General features: G+C 35.5%; 1 protein-coding gene across 4 annotated transcripts; it reads left to right on the top strand.

The window, feature by feature from the left end:
• Positions 1-1,509: 1,509 nt before the first annotated feature.
• Positions 1,510-19,746, top strand: LOC140778073 (calmodulin-binding transcription activator 4-like). 4 transcript variants are annotated; one of them, XM_073122626.1, is made up of 12 exons: positions 1,510-1,671; positions 1,997-2,122; positions 2,213-2,328; positions 3,953-4,041; positions 5,572-5,617; positions 7,097-7,592; positions 8,679-8,875; positions 9,681-10,145; positions 15,604-16,292; positions 16,403-16,991; positions 18,381-18,662; positions 19,261-19,746. In XM_073122626.1, exons 1-12 carry the CDS (start codon positions 1,662-1,664, stop codon positions 19,279-19,281), a joined length of 3,126 nt encoding a protein of 1,041 aa, XP_072978727.1. In that variant the 5' UTR covers positions 1,510-1,661; the 3' UTR covers positions 19,282-19,746. The 4 variants fall into 4 exon arrangements, with proteins under 4 accessions (XP_072978727.1, XP_072978718.1, XP_072978710.1 ...); XM_073122617.1 differs by having other exon boundaries at positions 8,640-8,869; XM_073122609.1 differs by having other exon boundaries at positions 8,640-8,875.
• The last annotated feature ends 371 nt before the right edge of the window (positions 19,747-20,117 follow it).

Here is a 20,117-nt window from a genome sequence, read left to right as displayed (position 1 = left end):
AAAAAGATTTGGCATTATTATTTCATTTTTTTATAAAGGATTATCTGTACTAAAAATTCACTTAGTTTTTTATTTGGCGAGGCAGCATTATAAAGGGTTATAAAGGGTTAAAAATAAAAAGTTGATATTATTAATGTCTTACTAGTTTGAGTGGCAGTCCATTTCGATATAAAAATAATGTTTAACACGAGGCTAACATTTTGGAGTTTTCTTCCTCAGTCCACCTAATCTAACATTTAAGAATATATCGGGTGTACATATAGACACCTCAAGTAACGAATTACCTATGCTTTTCCATAAATAATTTTTAAGAGAAGAATGATGCGGACATCACTGACATGACATAATGATGTGTGGATCAGCGCAAGAGGCGCCAATGATATGATCGAGTTTATTTATTACTTAATATTTATTGACTAATTTTATTTTTTTTATTAATTTATGGTGTATTTTGTTTATTCTCAATGTAGGTGTATATATAGATCCATTATGCTTTCAAAACAATAATTTTTTTTAATTATATTATGTATTGGAAGCAAAAAAAAAAATATTATAATTTAGCCTAAAATGGCCATTCAGTATATTTTTCTTTTGAGAGGACAATTGGGTATGTTATATGCAACAATAAATTGAGTTGAAACTGAGTTAATAATGATTATTATTCTAGAAGAACTCACTTCACTAGAATTAGAAAAAAGAAAATAGAAAAATAATGAATAAATTGATATCAAATAGATAAACCTCTTTTTTTTTATTATTTATTCTTATATCGGTTTCCTAATAATAAGAGCAACAATTTCTACCAATTTATTATTATTTTTTATTTTTATTAAGAAAATGGATAGAAAAGAAAAGGAAATAAAATATGACTAATTTATCTTTATAATTTAGAATTTAGAAAAGTGATCGGTACTTCCCGGTTCATATGACCGCGTTAATTTTAGAGTTCAAAATAGCCTCATTTTTTAAATTTTTTACTAAAATAGACCACCCTTAAACTTATTTATCAAATGAGGTCTAATTCACTATAGCCGTAATAAAAACACTGAAAAATATTGATCAATTCAGCGTTTTTATCACCAAATAATTTTTTCTCTAAATTACTGAAAGACTAAGTTAATGAGATTTATATACATAAAACGTTGAATAAATCAACGTTTTTAGGACCAGATAAAAACACTAAACTGATCGGTATTTTTGCCTAAGAAAAAAATGTTAATCAATTAAGTGTTTTTGTTATGGCTATAGTGAATTAGACCCCATTTGGTAAAAGGTTGAGGGTAGTCTATTCTGGTAAAAAAGTTTTGGAAGAGGGCTAGTTTGGTAAAAAACTCTTAATTTTATTTAGTACTAATTAATTTCAATTGTACAATTAGGAGAGAGAAATTAATAGTCTTTTATTGAATCGAGAATTTTAAGCGGCCACCTCACCTTCTTTATGCCAATAGATATTTGGTCTACGGAGGGAACGACTCCACCTCCCTCCCTCCCTCCCACTATCTCCTCTCTCTCTCTCTCTCTCTCTCTCATTCGTCGATCCGAATAGTTTCTTTTCTTGTTCTTCGAAGTATCCCTAGGGTTGAATTGCTTCCTTCGATATCTCTCGCGTTTCCACTTAGCTGTGATCGGATCACTTCCGTTGGAGCTTAGGAACGACGGCGATGGGACAAGGTAAACGCGGAATCCTGTTTGATTCGATCGGTATCTTTCTTGACTGAAGGTTCTGATGAAGGGAATCGATTGCGGGAGTTGTTGTTTTGAAGTTTGGGGAAATTAATTTAAAGTAGTTGCAATAAGTATCTTTTGAAGAATGGCGATCAGCTTATTACTGTTTACTTAAAAATTTCAAATTGTTTTGGGTAGATGAGTTTAGGGAAAAGATAAAGTAGTTATGTGAAATTGAGACGAGTTATAATTTTGTTCTCCTCTGTCTGTCATTGATAAAGTTCTGTGGAAGCAATTGAATGGTTTCAACTCAACTTGTTACTGTTTTCAGGCTTTGATATCGACTTTCTCAGGAGGGAAGCTCAGAAACGATGGCTGAAGCCTTCTGAAATTCTATATATTTTACAGAATCATGAGAGATATCCAATCACTTCGCAGGCTCCTGATAGGCCACCTAGTATTGAGCAACTCTTTCTTTTAGAAGCTTGGTGTTGCTGACCATCTTCATGTATCAGGCTATAAGCTGACGTTGTTAATTTATCAATAGGTGGTTCATTGTTCCTTTTCAACCGTAGGGTGCTCCGATTTTTCCGGAAAGATGGACATGCATGGCGGAAGAAGAAAGATGGAAGAAACGGAGGAGAAGCTCATGAGAAACTCAAGGTTCGTGTTAGGACATTTTGCTACATTTTCCATATAACTGCTCCCTTTTCAATGTATAGGTTATTGTAGAAGGTTTCAAATTTCACCTAGTGCAGTGGTAATACTTGCGACCATCTGAAATCTCATCACAAGTTCAAGTCACTGGAGATTGTGTCTCTAACATCTGGAGAAGGCTGACCTGGCATTAGTGGGAGTTTCGGATGCCCATTACTAGGTTTTTGTATAATGAAGAATCATCGATAATCGTAAAATTTCCATTAAACCCATCTATCTAATGTAGATTTCGATTAGGTCGTTAATAAGAACTGGCCTTCAAGAAGGGGTTAGTGAAGTTAAAAGAAGGGGTTGCAGAATGGTGGACTAGAACAAAAGTTGGCTTGATATTCTGTGCTCTAAATCATGTCCTTGATTGAGTGAAACTGCATAACCTGTTGAGCTCTAAGCTTATAGTGAACGAATGAAGATATGGAAGTGAAATTTCATTACGAACAGCTTTGAACAAAGATGCCCAGAAAATGGCCATGAGCTAATTGCCATGGAGAAGCTTTATCATGGTATAGTTTTTATTGAGAAGAAGTAAAGGAGTTGGTATTTTTGAGTGTATTATGATCTCTTTTATTAGGAGCTCCAGTTCTGAGCATTTGAGAAATAGAAGAAAAAAATGAGAAGAATTTTAGTTTAGAGGCAACGAAAGCAATTATAAGTTTTTCTTGTCTATAGGGACAAAAACAATGAACTAAATATGTGGAAGGCTTACTATAGTAGTATGCAACTGTTAATGTAAGTAGAATGCATTCTTTTGTGCATACTTGATTGTATTGGTGCATCTGTGTCTGCGTGCATGCGTATTAGGATCTCTCTCTCTCTCTCTCTCTCTCTCTCTCTCTCTCTCTCTCTCTCTCACACTTGTTTGTTTGTACGGTGCCAAGGCTATGGTTCTCATTTAGGCAGCTTGTCAGCACGAGATATGCCAGCTGATACATTGTTTGTTGGGTGGCATTTAAAAGTTAAAAGCTTTATTTAATATGTTGTTGTTAGTATCTTCTATCGTATACTGTTTTAGTTACTTAAAATATATTGAAACAATGATCAGAATCTCTCAGAAAATGAACAAAATTGAAAAATGTCTTTTTAGGCTATATTATTTGATGAGGTTTAAGAAAGATGGTGTCTGCATCTGCCTAAAATTGTAATAAGATCTAATATAATCTCAAAATCAATCCTAGTTTTGGAGATGAATAAAAATCAGTTTTCTCTCTAACAGGTTAGCTTAATCATTATTTAATAAAACTATTGAGTACCGACAAATGTATACATTAAATCTGCATATTGGTTCAAATATAATTGTACCAGTGGTGTGAAATTGTACTTTTCGGATTATGTTGAACCCTTCACCTGCTGGTGTCTAATAGCCACTCTGGAGCCATCAAACAGATGTCTCCCCAATCTCTTAATTAGCTTGATTACCTATACATACTTGTGGTGGCAGTGAATCTTAGGATTGCACATGTACATTTAACTCGATTCATAAGAAGTTGGCAATTGTCCACATCTGCTCATTATAGACGAATAGTTTTTTTTTTTTTCAGGGAAGGATGTCCTAACATTTTCTTAATGTTTCCAGGTCGGGAATATCGATGCTTTGAATTGTTATTATGCTCATGGAGAGCAAAATCCATACTTTCAAAGGAGAAGTTATTGGATCCTGGATAAGTAAGTGGAAAGATTTTCAACAAATTTTCGAGAAATAATAGTAGTTACTGTTCATTTTCATACTTATTTGTTTCCGTAAAGGTGTCTTCTCTTTATTTGTCATATTATTGTAATGGACGAGCATGCTGATCTTCTGTCAATTTTATGTACTTTTTATGCATGCACTTAAGTAAAATGAAGAGCAATCTGGGCATTTCAGGTTGTTCAGGTGGATTGATCACTCATGATCTTTGAATTTTGAAGGAAAAGCAGACATCTTGAATATGCTTCACAGGCTGTAATATATATATATGTTGTTTTGCAGTGTCCTCTATATTCTATTAATTCTAACTTTCTCTACCTCCCTCCTGTGGCATCTTTCACGTGAACTGAGTCATTCCTCCTTAGAGTTGGCATTGTGATTTCCGCTGCACATATCACAACTATTCCAACTATTTTCCTTATATTATCATTTCTTTGTATCCAAAAATGATATACTTGAGAGTCCTATTAACTCGTTCTGTTCTTCTCTCCAAGAGTACCGTACTCTGGGAAGCCCTTTTCTCTGGTAAAGTGTCAAGCATGTTCTGTCACATCACTTTCTGATTCTTTTCTTTGCAGTAAAAAGAATCCATGTCTAGTGAAGCAGTGTTTTATTCACCTTTTATATCTTGTCAGATTACACAAGCAATGCCAGTTGAAAAGGGAGCACTTTACCACTATATATGATCACTAATTAATTATAGTACTAGCATGACATGCCAACTTTTCCAGTAATTTGATAGTCATAACTACCAACAGAAAGGAAGGAGCAGACATCCAGATTTAAAAGTGGGCAGGGGACTCATAAGTTACTCAAAGTATGTTTGTCCATTTATATATACTTCATTGTTTAAAACTTACACTGATGACATCATACACAATATGTCTAATGCGTAAATACCCAAAGTTATGGTTCTAAGTTATTCTGAGAGCTCTGTACATAACCATTAGGTGGTTTTGGCAACTTACAACTTTATCAAGAAATACAAGGAGATTGTTTGATTTACAGTTCAGATGGCAGAATCAGCCATTTTTGAAAGAAATTTTTATTACATGCAATTTTAAATGTCTAGATCAAGACCACCTTTATTAATTAATTGATGTATGCCATACATTATAGACAACTCTATGGCAGACCTATTCTTAATTGTGAACCATTTACATCATGTTTGATCTTTGACTTTGTTGGCACACCTCACCCAGCCAAGCTTCTATGAATCTACAACAGGTTCTTGTTGATTGCTCCCTTAATTACAATTATAATCACCATACAGTTATTCTGTATCATGTCATTTTCCTTAAAATCATATCTTCACCAAGTTCAAGGTATTGCATAAATGACCAATCTAGTCAGTGTAATCATGCGTAATGTAACTTTCAGAAACTTGTGCCATACTCAGTCAGTGTAATCACATTTTCCTACTAATATTCATCAGTTAGCCTTTTCTGCTGTTTGATACAGTACTTTTCTAACTGGTCAATTCTATTTGATATTACTTCTATTTGCAGGGCCTATGAGCACATCGTACTTGTTCACTATAGAGAAGTGGCTGAGGTTTGTTACTGACTTTCCTTTGCATACTTGAATTTCACCATTAAATATATTGGTAATAATGCAACTAGTTAACTAAAATGGAAAAAAGGTTTTAATCTAAAATGGAAGGTACAATACCAAGAAAAGAAGATATCTCGAAAATTTAAATTTCATCTTAAATCATTGCAAAGTCTTCAAACATTCCTGGAACAATGTCTGTACAACAATGATGAAAGTTCTGTTATCTTTTACTTGATGTTACATTCAATTAAGCGAAATTTCATTTTGTGTTTTTGATGGAAGTATGGTTCCAATTGTGCATCACAATGCTCAACCTACACAAATTTCTCGAAGTAGTTTTGTGTACCTATTCTGGTGCTCCATTCTGTTGTCCTGGTTTCTTTTAGTAAGTCTTCTTTTCCTGAAAATAAGCCTTAAGATACACCCTGTCCTGGAATATTGTTCCTTGAGAACCGCCTTCATCTGCTTCATCTGATTTTTGCCAAACTATTTGTACAGGCTCCAGTATTATTCTTTTGAGTCTTATGGCCTCTTTTACTTTTATTGCTGGTGTGCTTTTTCCAGATTTATGATTTTCTGAACCTTTGATCTTATTTTAATTGGCAAGGTGAAACACTTCACAAATTAAAAAAATGGAGCTTTTGGTACCGAATAACAAGCTTCATTGCAGGTAACTTGCAGATCAGGTGGCCTACTTTGGACCACATATCATGCTCATATTAGACTGTCGGAATGCCCCCAGTCCATCAGTGCATTTTTTATTCCATTTACCTATTACTGAAAATTTACAAAGGATCTCAGTTAGTTTGGAAAAAGTGAAGCACTATATAAAGAACTTTTGAAGTAGAAATTTTTGGAGAGAAGTTCTTGATCATTTTATAGTATGAATGTGTTCCAAATGTTTTGCCTGACCTGAATCCACTAGCTTGTAGCACATCTGAACAGTTTGTGTAAATAGAAGATAATTATTTTTGGGAAAAAGTGCCAAGATGCTAATTTTTTCTGACTTCTTTCTTGAGGACCTGAGTATGCCAAACTGCAAATTCTTTCCATCTTTTAGTTGTGGTTATTATGTGAAGCTTTAGAAGAAACTGTGCTGGATTGGTTGTTTACTTTCCCATAAAAATTGCTGACCTTTATATTATGAGAATTTCTTTATAAAGGAGATTGAATGACTGATTCCACAAAAAGATGATTCTTTTATAAGGTGCACTTTAAGAAACTCAGGTTTTTCTTCAGAGCCTCAAATTTTTTTTTTGTTTTATTTATGCATAATCTATTGTTCTTGATGATTGAGTATTTGAGTCTCTACTCACGGAAATTTTTCTATCCAATATCCATATTTCTGTTATAAATAATGCTTGTCTTCTCTAGATGCTGTATTCTTAGAGCGTCACAATCCATAGTCATTGTTATTCACATTATGGTTCAACTAGGAATGTTGCAATTTTACTTGGAATTTTTTTAAACGTCATGCAGGGAAGATTTATTCAGGGATCAGCCTCAAACTCACCAACAGAATCTAACTCAGCAATACATCAGATGAGCAGCATTATTAATAGCCAATCCCCAGGCATCAGTCCAATAAAGAGTGAGGTATATGAACCATACCAGAGCTCGTGCAGTTCAGTGGAAGAAGTTAGTTCGAAGTATGTTGTAGAAAACTTTGAATCAGACAACAACAATACAACAGATAGATCAGGCAAACATGATCACTCTCCACAGCCCGAGGTCAATCAAGCACTAAGAAAGCTTGCAGAGCAGTTAAGTTTGGGTGATGATGGCGATTACCTTTACTTTGAAGAAATAAAGTCTGATTCTCCTGCTAGCCATGAGCAGTTACAAGGTTTTGGACTTTTTGATTTTGATACTAGAGAATCCAGAGCTCCCCATGGGTTGGAATTCAGCAGGAGTGTTCAAATTTCAGAGGCTGGAAAACAAAGTTATGTTGCTAGCCACTCCTTGGATGTTTCAGGTATTTCTTGTACTTCCATTCATTCAATTAGTAGTTTTTAAAATTAGTCTGGATATTTTAGCTTATCAATACAATAGAAGCAAGTTAGGTGTTGCCACATCATGTTTCTTTCTGAAATAGACTTTGAGCTTCTGGTTGTGTTTAGAAAATCCGTAAGTGTGAAAATGGGTTTCTTGCACATTCTGGGTCCTGTGTCAGTTGGAGTATCATGATTGTCTCTTAATTAATAGATGAAATTTGAAAAGATTCATTATAGTTTCTACAAATTACATAAGGCTTTTGTGATGAACTTGTGGTTAACAATGTAACATTGCTTCACATATATTTGTGTTGATACACTGATAGTCATGCCAAACCATATGGTTTCAAAATCAAAGGAAACTTTACTGTGAAAATGGGTTTCTTGCACATTGTGGGGCATGTGCCAGTTGGACTATCATGAATCTCTCTTAATTAAAAGGTTCATTAGAGTTGTTATTTATTCTATACTGGGCTATGTGAATCCTTCTTCCTCTAGTTATTTTGGGAAAGAACCTCTGCTATCTAAATGCTATCATTTTTCCTCTTGTATTTTCTTATGTCAATTTTGGGCTTCTCTTCCTCATGGACCTTCTATATTCTTCCCGACTGGTTCACCATGTCGATGTGTGATAAAACTTAAAAATGTCTTTTCGTCAGCTGATTTTCTCGTCATTCATCACTGAAGATGAATAACAGAGTTAAAGAGAAGTAGCCAGTAAAGAGTATGCTTTAAGGTGCAATTTTTCTTTTTAGTTGTCTACTCTGTCATTTTTCTTTAGAACTCTACTCTGCTTTGAAAATGTCATGAAACCAATTTTTACTCTGATAAAAAGTTTAAGTGCATTGTATGAAGTCAATCCATGTATACCTTATGACTTCTCTGTTGATGGCTGTCTTAAATCCAACACATAGCTGATCCATGTATTTTCTGGCTTTTTATATCTCTATCTTTTTCCGCTATGCCAAACCATTTTAGCAATTTTGAATAGGCTGAAGCAAAATGTAGCCACTGCATATTTCATCCAGGTGATTGTGGAATGAACCAAAGTCAATCACTTGGTACAGGTGATAGTTTTGAAATGGACGAATCACCATCTTGGAAAGATATGCTGGAATTATGTTCAGCTTCAACAGAGATTGATGCCAGTGGAAGAACCTCTGAATTATTGAACTTAGATGGCAGTGTTACTGATTCTTCTGCTTATGAAACAAGTGATCTAGCATTGGGGCTTCCTTCCAAGGATACAAAAAATAAAGTAAGGGTGAGAATTTTGAATCTTCATCATGTTCTCTAGTTTAACTTTACTTGTCAACACCTTTGACAGATATTCTTTCTAGTGCTGTCCTAACATGTCAAGTCAGCATTTACTGCAGTAAATTGGGCAAAAATCTATACCTGTTTTCTTCTTTGACTACTGAAGAATAGCTTCTCTTTGATTATTGTTTTCTTCATTAATTATAGAAACGACCTTGATCTTTTATTTATTTTAACTTTATAGGGAATTTTGTATATAACACTCTGTTTTTTAACAAAATTATGGTTTACGTGCCTTTTCATTATTTGTAAATTGAGCCTTATAATTTAGCGAATATGTACAAAAAATATTTTGGGTTAGATTTGAATTAACATCGTGAAAATATTTTATTAAGTAGAGATATTTTATTTTTAAATAACTAAATACCCTTATTTCTAAAATGACTAAAATGCTCTTAGTATTATTTGGTTGAGGATATTTTTAGTATAGTTAGCAGATTTAGTTAAGTTTAACTAACATATTTAATAATAGAGTATTTTTTGTACATATTTGTTAAATTATAGGGCTCAATTTATAAATAGTGAGAATGCAAGATATGTACTATAATTTCGTTAAAATGTAGGGTATTATATGCAAAAAGTTTTAACTTTTAAGTTCTAAGAGCAAGCAGGTTTTGAATCAACCATTTGATGAAAATTTCTAATTGTTTTATTTTATTTTTTATATGAATTGAAATATAACCAGACTTACTGCAATTCTATTGATTTCTGGTAAGGTTCACAAGGTATACTAATTTGGGTTCTCTTTGCAGAATGCAATTTCCTTAGAAAGGGATAAAATACCTTCTATTCCATTTGGACAGTCGGACATCCCGCTTTGGCAAAAGTCAGAAAACAGGCCTAATGGTCATCAGCTTGATGATAGTGATTTGCGTATTCAACTGTCTGCAACTAGAAAATTTTTGTTAGGCTCTGACAATTCCATGGAGTCACCATCCTCAACTTTTTTGCTGAATGAAGTTGAAAAGTCCCGTGTCTTTGCAGCAAATACTTGTCAAGTCCAAGGTGATGATTTGCTGCTTAGGAAATATTCAAGCACTAATTGGATGGAGACTATGTCCATTACACACCCTTCTGACTTCTCAGGCTTGTTACTTGATCAAAATCACCTTAATACTTCTCTTGAAATAGAGTCAAGTCTAACCTTGGCACAGAAACAACGGTTTAGCATTCGTGAAATCTCCCCAGAATGGGCATTTTCCTCTGAAAGCACCAAGGTATGATAAAAATGTTTTTGGATTTGTTAATTAATTACAGTTGTGCTCTTTTGTATCTTTCTTTTCTCAAAATATATTGTAATTTTTGGATAAATAGTCAGGATACATATATAAGTAGCTAGAATCCAATCAGTCAAAATTTCTGAGTAGATAAAAGAACAACTAGAAGTAAATGAATTATTTATTTGTCCAAACATGCCATATGCTTTCAAATTTAGGAGAGAAAACTTTACTATCTGAATCCAGATAGGATCTGCTGTAACCTTTTGTTGCATCCTTTTGAAGATCCATGCTGTAAATATAAAGTATCCTGTGGAATTCCACATAAGAAAGATGACCAACAGGAGTAGCAGCCTCTTGTCCTATTCATGAAATAAATCTGAACTGTGCTTCATGGTCTAGAAGATCACGTAAGAAAGATGACTAAAGAACAATAAAAACCATTTAAGAATCTTCCTAATAACAACTGGTAATCTAGACTTATAGGAGTATTAGGTCCAATAGGATATTCTTTAGGAAATTCTAAGGTGTGCTCCCATACAAAACCTAAACTGATTGACTACAAATGTTGGATCATAGAGATTTCTGAATTTTTGATCGGTTTGATTAGTCATAAATTGATCCATAACTTTAACCAGTATAAAGGACCTGTTTGCAAAAATCCTCGAAAGAGGATGGGCTCTGGTTCCCCTGATGGAGATTTCAAGATCTTGGCCTAGAATTCTTCTTTGGCCCAAGGATTAGGAAAAAGCACATCAAAGAGGATGGATTCGGGCAAGGCGATTTTGGAGAAGTGGAGACCCGAGATTCTTGAATTTGAAATTCTTGAATTTGGGGATTTGGTGAGTGGAAAATCCTTGAAAGAGGAGCCGGTTATTCTCACATGCAACGGAGATTTTAAGGAGGTGGTGTTTTCGAAGAGTGTACACCAGAAGGAAGAGAAGAGATTTGATGGTGAGATAGGGGTAAGTAACAAACCTCTCTGTAAAGAAGTTTTGCTAGGCTTTGGAAAGAATCTTGAGGGAGAAAAATCATACGAGAGAGGTTAGGGTTCCACCAAATCAAAATCGGAGGACTGATAAGTGCTTCACGGCAATCTTGGGCATTGGGTCGCGTATTGTCAGAATAGTATACTCTGTCACAAGTGTGGAAGATTTGGTTATTGTGCAAGATTGTGCAATATGGGAGAGAGGTTAAGCAATTTACAGAAGATGGATCTCTAGTGGTGATGTTATGTGCTTCGGAGGAAATACGTCAAAATGAATTTAATCTAAAATTGTGTATGGTAGTGACCATATTACAATGATGGATATTGGCAAACAATCTAGAATTGGTGATGGACGCGATGTGGTCGTGCGGGCATATTTGGAGGGCTAGAGCAACATCGAGTCAGGAGTATCTTGTTGATTTCCCATCAATGTAGAAGATGAAGGAGGTTTCCCAGTTAGGGATCATAGATTTGAGGATTGCTCAGGTGAAATTCTGGGAGTGGAGAAAAGATTTCAAGATGATTGGAATGGGAGAGACTATTTGGATACGAATTTCAGGTATCCTGTTACACTATTAGAATTGTATTCATTTTCTTAAAATAGTTGAATCTTTTGGAGTTTTGGTTACAGTTGATGATCAAACTAGCAAGAAAATAAATTTGAAATATGCTAGATTGAAAATAATGATGAAGGATATTGCGGATATTCTAATTCAGTAAGTTGTGATCATAGAAGGTATGGTTTTTGAAATTTCTTGTGAGGTAGAAGGACCGAGAATAAAACAGAGCCTGAGAAATACTTCAAATGGATGAAAGATCTCTTCAAAATATGAAACACAGTAGTTCTAAATCTTGGGGAAGTTGGGGTGAGAAAAAATTTACTCCGACTAAATGTTCTGCTAGAAAAGAGGAAAAAAAAGATGTAGACAGGCAAGGTATTTGGCATAATGTTTCAATGGAAGATCATTCAGCGACACAAATAGATATTGAGATAGTTGAGGACCTGAAGGAGTCATATACTAGAGATGTCCTGAGGAAGGAGTCATATACAAAAGAAGAAAAGTGTAAAATGAAAATGAGGGAGGATGTGTCAGTGAACTCCCCTGAGAAGACCTTTTCAGAGGATTTAATGGAGGAACTGACAGAGGACAAAAAAGTTATTATTAGAGAAAGATTGTGGAAAGGGAAGAAAATTTTTGTGGAATATGAGACATGGAAAAAAAATGAATTAAGATGAGGTCTCTGTAGAGCTAGAGGATAATAATTGGGAAGAGGAAATAGATGAACAAAAGGAGGCTGTTGAAGAAGAGTAGGAATGGCACATGACTGTATATAATGAGAAAAATATTATGGAGGTGGAACCATTGCAGGTAGTGCAGTCTACAGGAGTGAGAAAATATATAAAGAAGAAACAGAACTCATCTCCAAAAATGCCAACCAAATGGAGCATCAGAAATTTTATCAAAACTGGAGGACAGGACGGAAAGATTTAAGAGAAAATTGTTGAGGTGGGGAGGACAAAGGTCTTGGAACAAGCTAAGAGAAAAAGTAACTCAGGTACAAATCCTTTTATGCAATGCCTTTGCTTTTTAAAATTTTTTGATTGTGAACTAATCTCTATAGCTAATAATTGTAGGATATATTTGGGTAACAATGATGAGAAAAGAAAAGAAAATTTAAAAATTCTGAAAGCCCTTGAGAGGGAGAAAGCTGAAAAATATATGGAGTCTTTAGTAGTTGTGTAAACGAGCCGAGCCTAAGCGAGCTGGCTCTAGCTCAGGCTTAGCTTGAAATTAATTTCGAGCCCTCCAAAGATGTTTCGGCTCAGCTTGGCTCAACTCGAGTCGAGCTCGATCCAAGCCATATCGAGTTGAGGCCGAGCTTGAGCTTTGATTAGAGAGGGAGTGACGAGGACGACGGCTTGCTGAGGCTAGAGAAGGATGAGGAAGTCAGATTAGAGAAGGTGAAGGAGGATGAGGATGAGGAGGACGATGGAGAGAAGGCAGCAGCTTGCCGAGGTTGGAGGTGAATGAGGAGGAGGCAGCAGCTTGCCCATGAAATTATTTTTGGAGTAAAAAAGAGTAGAGAAGGGCTCTTGCTGAAGCTGAATTTTGAAAAAGCCTATGATAAAGTTCGTTGGGATTTTTTCCAACATATTCTGGAATGGGGAGGATTCCCAGATAATTGGATTAGTTAGGTGGTGCAAGTAGCAACAACTAGCTGGTCAGCTGTGATGCTTAATGGGGAGTTGGGTAAGTATTTTAGGTGTTGAAAGGGGTTGAGGCAAGGAGGCCCTTTATCTTCATACCTATTTGTGCTAATTGCGGATGGTTTCTACAGAATGATTAACCAGGCAAAAAATGCTAGTTTGCTTAAAAGTTTGAGGGATATCAATTTGCAGTATGTGAATGATACTTTGATTTTCCTACAGGCTGATGAGAAGGAAGTTGGGATCCTAAAATTTATTCTTTATTGTTTTGAAGCTGTTTCAGGGTTGAAGATTAATTTTAATAAAAGTTCTCTTGTTTATCTAGGGAATAATTTAGAGAATGAAGAAAGTTTGCTAAACTACTGAATTATAAGGTGGAAAGGCTACCGATTAAATACCTAGGTCCTTCGTTACATGGAAGCTGAGAAAGAGTGACTTGATTCTAGTAATTGAAAAAGTTGAAAAAAAGGCTAGCAGGCTAGAGGGTAAACTCTTATCTTTAGGAGGGAGAATCACCCTTATTAACTCAGTGTTAACCTCTACTCCTCTCTATTATCTGTCTTTTTTTAATATTCCAAAGTGGGTGATTACAAAAATTGATAAATTGAGGACTTTTCTGTGGAAAGGAAAGGAGGAGGCTAAAAAGGGATACTCCTTGATCCATTGGAAATAGGTGTAAAAGAAAGGAATATGGGAGTCTGGGGATCAGTGACATTAGTGATATGAATAAGGCTTTGTTAGCTACATGGTGGTGGAGGCTTATGAATTCTGATAATTAGTTGTGGGCGGAGATGGTTATGCAAAGATATTATAAAAAGCTCAAGGTGGGGTGACATTGATCTTGGTGACTCCAATAGGGTCTCTCCTTTCTGGAGAGTGGTGTTGCATACCAGCAAGATTTTTCAGACGGGTACAAGTTGGGAGTTAAAAAATGGGAAGGATATACAATTTTGAAAGGATATTTAGTGGGGTGATTGCAGTTTTAGCAATCAATTCCATACGCTGTTTGAAATTGCTTGGAATGAAATAGTTAGGGTGCAGGAGGTTTAGAATGGTCTAGTTGGAATCTAACTTATAGGAGGAAAGCATCTGAAAAGTGAGGAGTAGGAGTTGAGAATTTTGGTGGGGAATAGTGGGGTATGTTATTCTGAAGGAAAAGATAAAATTAAGTGGAGGTTTGCGAGCAATGAAATATATACTGTGAAACCTTTGTATTGGTTTCTTAATAACGGTGGGATCATAACTTGGTACCTTTAGAAGATTTGGAAACTTAAAATCCCGTTAAAAGTTAGAGCTTTTCTTTAGTTTATGTGTCAAAATAGGATTTTGACAAAAAATAATCTACACAAAAGATGTTGGAGTGGTACTGCTGGATGTATGTTTTGTGCCAAACAGGAGTCTGTGAACCATCTTTTTGTGAGATGTAGCTATGTCCTAAAGCTTATAGGAAAGGTGGTGATTGCTGCTGGTTTAACTAGTACTCCTAAGCATGCTAAGGATTGGTTTTTTAATACCAAGGTGATTCGTAGAAAGGAGTTGAGGAAGTGGTTGCTTATTTGGGTTGCGGCCTTGATCTGGAGTGTCTAGTTGGAAAAGAATAACAAAGTTTTTAATGATAAAGTTAGATTTTGGGAAGATATCTAGCATTGCATAATTTCTTTATTCTATTGTTAGGCAGGCTTGCAAGGAGAGGAAGCAATTGAAAAGGCTAAGAAAATGATTCGGATCGTGGACATTCATGATTGCTGTGGGAGCTTTGGACTTGTTTTGTTTTGATATTTCCTGGAGAAAATTTAGATGTTATTCTTGTCTCAAATATGCTATGCTGTTTGGGTTTATGTTGGATACGTAGTCTTTGTTGTCTATGGTGATATTTGAATGTTGATGAGTGGATATACTGTGTGTTGGTGTTTGGTTTGGACTTTAGTTCAAACAAACTCATTTTGGTGCTGCTTTTATTTTGTTTCAATGAAATAGGGCAGACGCTGCTGCCTTTTGTCCAAAAAAAATAATAATAATAATAACCTGTATAAATGAGTTAAACTTTGTCATTCTACCCGGGGAAATAATCAATTGACGATTTACATAAAGATTTTTATGTCTTGCCATGATTTGTTCTCGCGGTTGAAGGCCTAAAATATTTTCTCAATTTTTTTTAGATTTCTTATTTCACATTCATTATTGTCCTCCTCTAGAACTTTTTGTATCTCTGGAAACTCAAGCAACTTATCTCTGGTGCATATGCTGTACATATGATGCAGGTAATAATTACTGGAGAATTTCTTTGCAATCCTTCGGACTGTCCTTGGGCGGCAATGTTTGGTAATGTCGAGGTTCCTGTTGAAATTGTCCAGCAAGGTGTCCTCCGATGCCAGACTCCTCAACACAGTGTGGGAAACGTCACGTTTTGTGTCACATCTGCAAATAGGGAGTCCTGCAGTGAAATTAGAGAGTTTGAATTCCGTTCAAATCTAACTACCACTATATTTGGCGGTACTTCACCTTCTGAGAATGCTGTGAAAGATACTGAAGAATTGTTATTGCTTGTCAAATTTGTCCGGTTGCTTATATGTCAAAATGATAATTCAAGTGCTCCAAAAGATGGTGTTGACTGTCAAGTTGATTGTTCTGGAATATTAAAGGCCACTGATTCTCATTGGCAGCAATTGATTGATGCACTCAACATTGGCTGTCAGAATCAATTAGGTACCATTGATTGGATTATGGAGGAACTATTAAAAGATAAGTTGTTGCATTGGCTATCATTAAAATATCACCGGAATAAGGTAACAGGTAGTTTTCTGTCGAAGCAAGAGCAAGGCATTATACATTTGATTTCTGGTCTGGGATATGAGTGGGCCCTAAATTCAATCATCAATGCTGGCATTGGTATAAATTTTCGTGATGCAAACGGGTGGACTGCACTTCATTGGGCTGCATACTTTGGAAGGTAATTGTGTATTTTTGGCTTTGCAAATTTTGTTACCTGATATCCTTTCAGGTGAAATAGAATGATTGAAAACGTTTGATGATGTGGAAATTATGTGGGTTTGTTTGCAGGGAAAAAATGGTTGCTGCACTGCTTGCTGCTGGTGCTTCTCCTGGTGCAGTGACAGATCCCACTCCACAAGATTTTCTAGGAAAAACACCAGGTTTTCTAGCTTCTGCCAGAGGCCATAAAGGTCTTGCTGGCTATCTCTCAGAGATTGCTCTAACGAGCCATCTTTCATCCCTTAATATAGAGGGAAGTGAGATTTCAAAAAGTTCTGCTGCAATAGAGGCAGAAAGAGCTGCTGAAAGCATTTCCGAAAGGAATGTCCACTTACATGGTAGTACGGAAGATGAGCTTTCACTGAAGTATTCTTTGGCAGCCGTAAGAAATGCTGCTCAAGCTGCAGCGCGCATTCAAGCTGCTTTCCGTGCTCATTCTTTCAGGAAGAGACAAACAGAAGCTTCTCTAAAACAAGATGATTATGGAATGACCCAAGAAGACATACTTGGTCTTTCAGCTGCATCTAGGTTACATAGACCTTCTCATGCACATGATCAAAAGTTTGATAAAGCAGCTCTTTCCATTCAGAAACGATACAGAGGTTGGAAAGGACGCAAGGACTTTCTAACTCTACGTCAGCATGTTGTGAAGATACAGGTACTTGATCTGCTTCCTTTTCTCGTATATGAATGCTTTCCTTTGCTTAAAGAAAATTGTTGTTACATGTGGACCTAAAACTCGCTTTAACATTGTGTTCTAACTTCTAAGACAAATCTAATGAGACAGCATATGCACCAGATATAAGTTCTCATGCACTCCATCACCTGCTACTCTGATGGTTTATCAGAAAGTATGAAATTCTGAAAATACTGCATTTAATTATCATATTTCTAGGTTAAAAAGACAAATCCTGGAATGACAAAGACAGAAAGCTGACCAAGCTGAAGCTCTAAATGCCACCTGATTGTTCAGTTGCAGAAACGTTGTCTTGGTCCTCTTGGATAAAGCAAAGAAACTCCCAAGATTCTTAATCTGTTAAACATCTGAGTTGACTTAAAAAAGAAATAAAGTTACCTATTTTTCATGTATCAATGAGACAAGACCTGATGGGTTAAAAATTAACATGTATGCTCATATATATTTTGCTTGTTTAGAACTTTTTAGTACTATAATTGTCAGGTCTATTTTTTTTTCCGCAACATGATTTAGATTTTTATAATGGTGAAACAACTGATTGTGAAAATTGACACAAAAATCTAGTGTCTCTATGCAATCTGACAAGTAGTTGTACTGTAAGGAAAAATTAATGGGTGAAATAAGTCGAGGAGTTATGTGCTGCTAGCACTTTGCTTGCTTCGTGGCACGTCTTGCCCTTGAGAAAAACTTGAGAAACTACTGCTAAGATTATAATCTACATAGCTTGTGCCTTTAACATTAATTCATTTTCAATTGACTTCAAATAATGTCCCAATACAAGACCATATGATTGACATATTTTTCTCAGAAGAAACTTGATCAGGGTAATTGTGCAGTGCCTCGCAATTAGGAAACTCTTGTTATATGAGAACTACTATAAATTAATCTTGCAAGTGTATGAAACTAAACCGTCAAGCTCTTCCCAAATTTATTTTATCTAGATTTATATGCTAACATGGGTTTCTTAGTAACCTTGAGTTTTTCTACTTTGGCCATAACATAAAGCCTTGTCCAATAATTACTTGTGAAGCACTTCGAACAAACTTTTCCCATTGTTCTTACTCATTGTCTCCATCTCACAAAATAGTTCATTTGTGATTTTGTGGACAATATTGGTGCTTTAATTGTTGTAGAATGATTTGTGAACTTTACTTTGGAATGTCATTATGTATCTAATTTTAATCGCAAGGTGTTGTGTAGAAGGTAAATCTAGGTGTAGAGCGAGTATGTTCCGTAGCTTTGTCTGCATTGTTGGTCCACTTTTTCCTCATACGTGTACACAGTGCAACTCAATAAAGGAATTTGTGTGTATTAGTGATTTAAATACTTGCACTTTGTCTATTTTGGCAGGCTCATTTTAGAGGTCATCAAGTAAGAAAGAAGTTACTTTGGACTGTTAGTGTTGTAGAAAAGGCCATACTGCGATGGCGTAGGAGAGGAGTTGGCCTACGAGGATTCAGGGCTGAACCAGAAATGGTCGAAGAGGAAGATGATGACATAGCCAAGGTTTTCCGAAAGCAGAAGGTGGATGAAACACTTGATGCAGCTCTCTCAAGGGTGCTTTCCATGGTAGACTCACCTGATGCAAGACAGCAGTACAGACGAATGCTTGAAAGATATCGCCAAGCTAAGGTAAGAGTATGTGGCAGGAAAGATAGGTGTGACAGTGTGATAGTGTGCAAGTTATGTCAATTTTTTTTAAAAAAAAATTATAAGTTCTTTTTTGTAATTCCCTAGAACTACTGCTGAAAGGATTCCTTATCTGGGAATCCATTCTTGGTGGGAAAAATAAGTGTGATAGTCTGCAAGTTATGTCGATTCGTAGGAACTTAAAATGCATTTCCTATGGACACAATTATTCCATTTTTTTAATGTCTTTTAAGCAAGCACGTTTTGTTCCCAATAGGAAAGTGGATCCTCATATTTTTCAGTACTGAGTATAAGCAGAGTGACCATTATTGATGTTGGTATCTGCTATTTGTTCCTTTGAACTTCGCTAGAACTCTGAAAATTATATGAGCAACTTAAAAGTATCTCTATTACAATAAACATATTATTAGCTAATTTCTGTACTATGTGCTACTTAACTTGTGCATAGTGTTTTAGCATCTTTTTCTTGGAGGTTAGGCACCTTATCATAAGTCACTTCAGTTCAAGCACATGAAGTTTGCCACTGTATCTATGTAAATCCTGAAGAACTTTACTGGGCTCTCTTGTTCTTAATCTGCAGGCTGACTCGCACCTCAGATGAAGTAACATCAAGATTTTGTGATGACTTAGAGATTGTATAACCCGACTTCATGTACTGAGTCAATGTAAGGAAGGACAATGGACTCATTTATCCAACAGTCATCAGGCTTTAGAGGATTGAGAATTGCCATCAGCTTCCATTGGTCTGTACAGTGTGGCCAAGTGCTTGTATACTAGTGATCCTATGTTTCTGTGCTTGTAAATTGTCACTCATTCTATTGTATGTGTAACTTAACTGTATAAAGGGTTCTCATAGGCACTGCAGAGTGCTGCTGGTATGTGCGACTTACAGCTCAATGTTAGGATCTGGAAACAGGGTATTGTTTATTATGTTGTCACTAACAATAGATTAAATTCATATGTTGGTATAGTTTTCTTCTCTCTTTTGAAAGTAACATATGTTTGGTGTAGCTTATATTGAATCTAATTCATATTTTACAAATGTTGGTTTAGATTATATTGAATCTATTTCAGATGAAATCAAAGTTTCTTGCTGCTATTAATATCCTGGAATAATCTTGAAGCAGCCATGTAATGGGATCTCCGTCGTTTTACTCAGTTGATATATCGTTCTCATTCCAATTTGCAAGATGATACTACTATTCGAGGGGAGCCAGAAATTTCCTGCAATGGGGGTATTTGGCACCCCTTTATAGGCTGACAAATGCTTGAGGTTAATGTATTGGTGATATATATATATATGAATAGCACTATGAGAAAAATCTCCATGATTAATAGTCCTATGGTCAGTAGTCTATTGATTAATATTTTAATGGTAAGAGGTTAAGAGTTTGCAGATATAAACCTACAATTAACTGATTAATCCAGTTTAATTAT

This window comes from Typha angustifolia, chromosome 3 (genome assembly GCF_048772165.1).
Source record: "Typha angustifolia cultivar Huaian chromosome 3, ASM4877216v1, whole genome shotgun sequence".
Classification (NCBI taxonomy): domain Eukaryota; kingdom Viridiplantae; phylum Streptophyta; class Magnoliopsida; order Poales; family Typhaceae; genus Typha; species Typha angustifolia.
Note: the sequence above shows the minus strand (reverse complement) of the source record. Positions and strands in the feature narration are given on the sequence as shown.

Coding starts and splice junctions, on each gene's coding strand:
- LOC140778073 (XM_073122609.1), top strand. Junction 2,123..2,212: donor GGCTCCTGATAGGCCACCTA/GTATTGAGCAAC, acceptor ATTTATCAATAG/GTGGTTCATTGTTCCTTTTC. Junction 5,618..7,096: donor ACTATAGAGAAGTGGCTGAG/GTTTGTTACTGA, acceptor AACGTCATGCAG/GGAAGATTTATTCAGGGATC.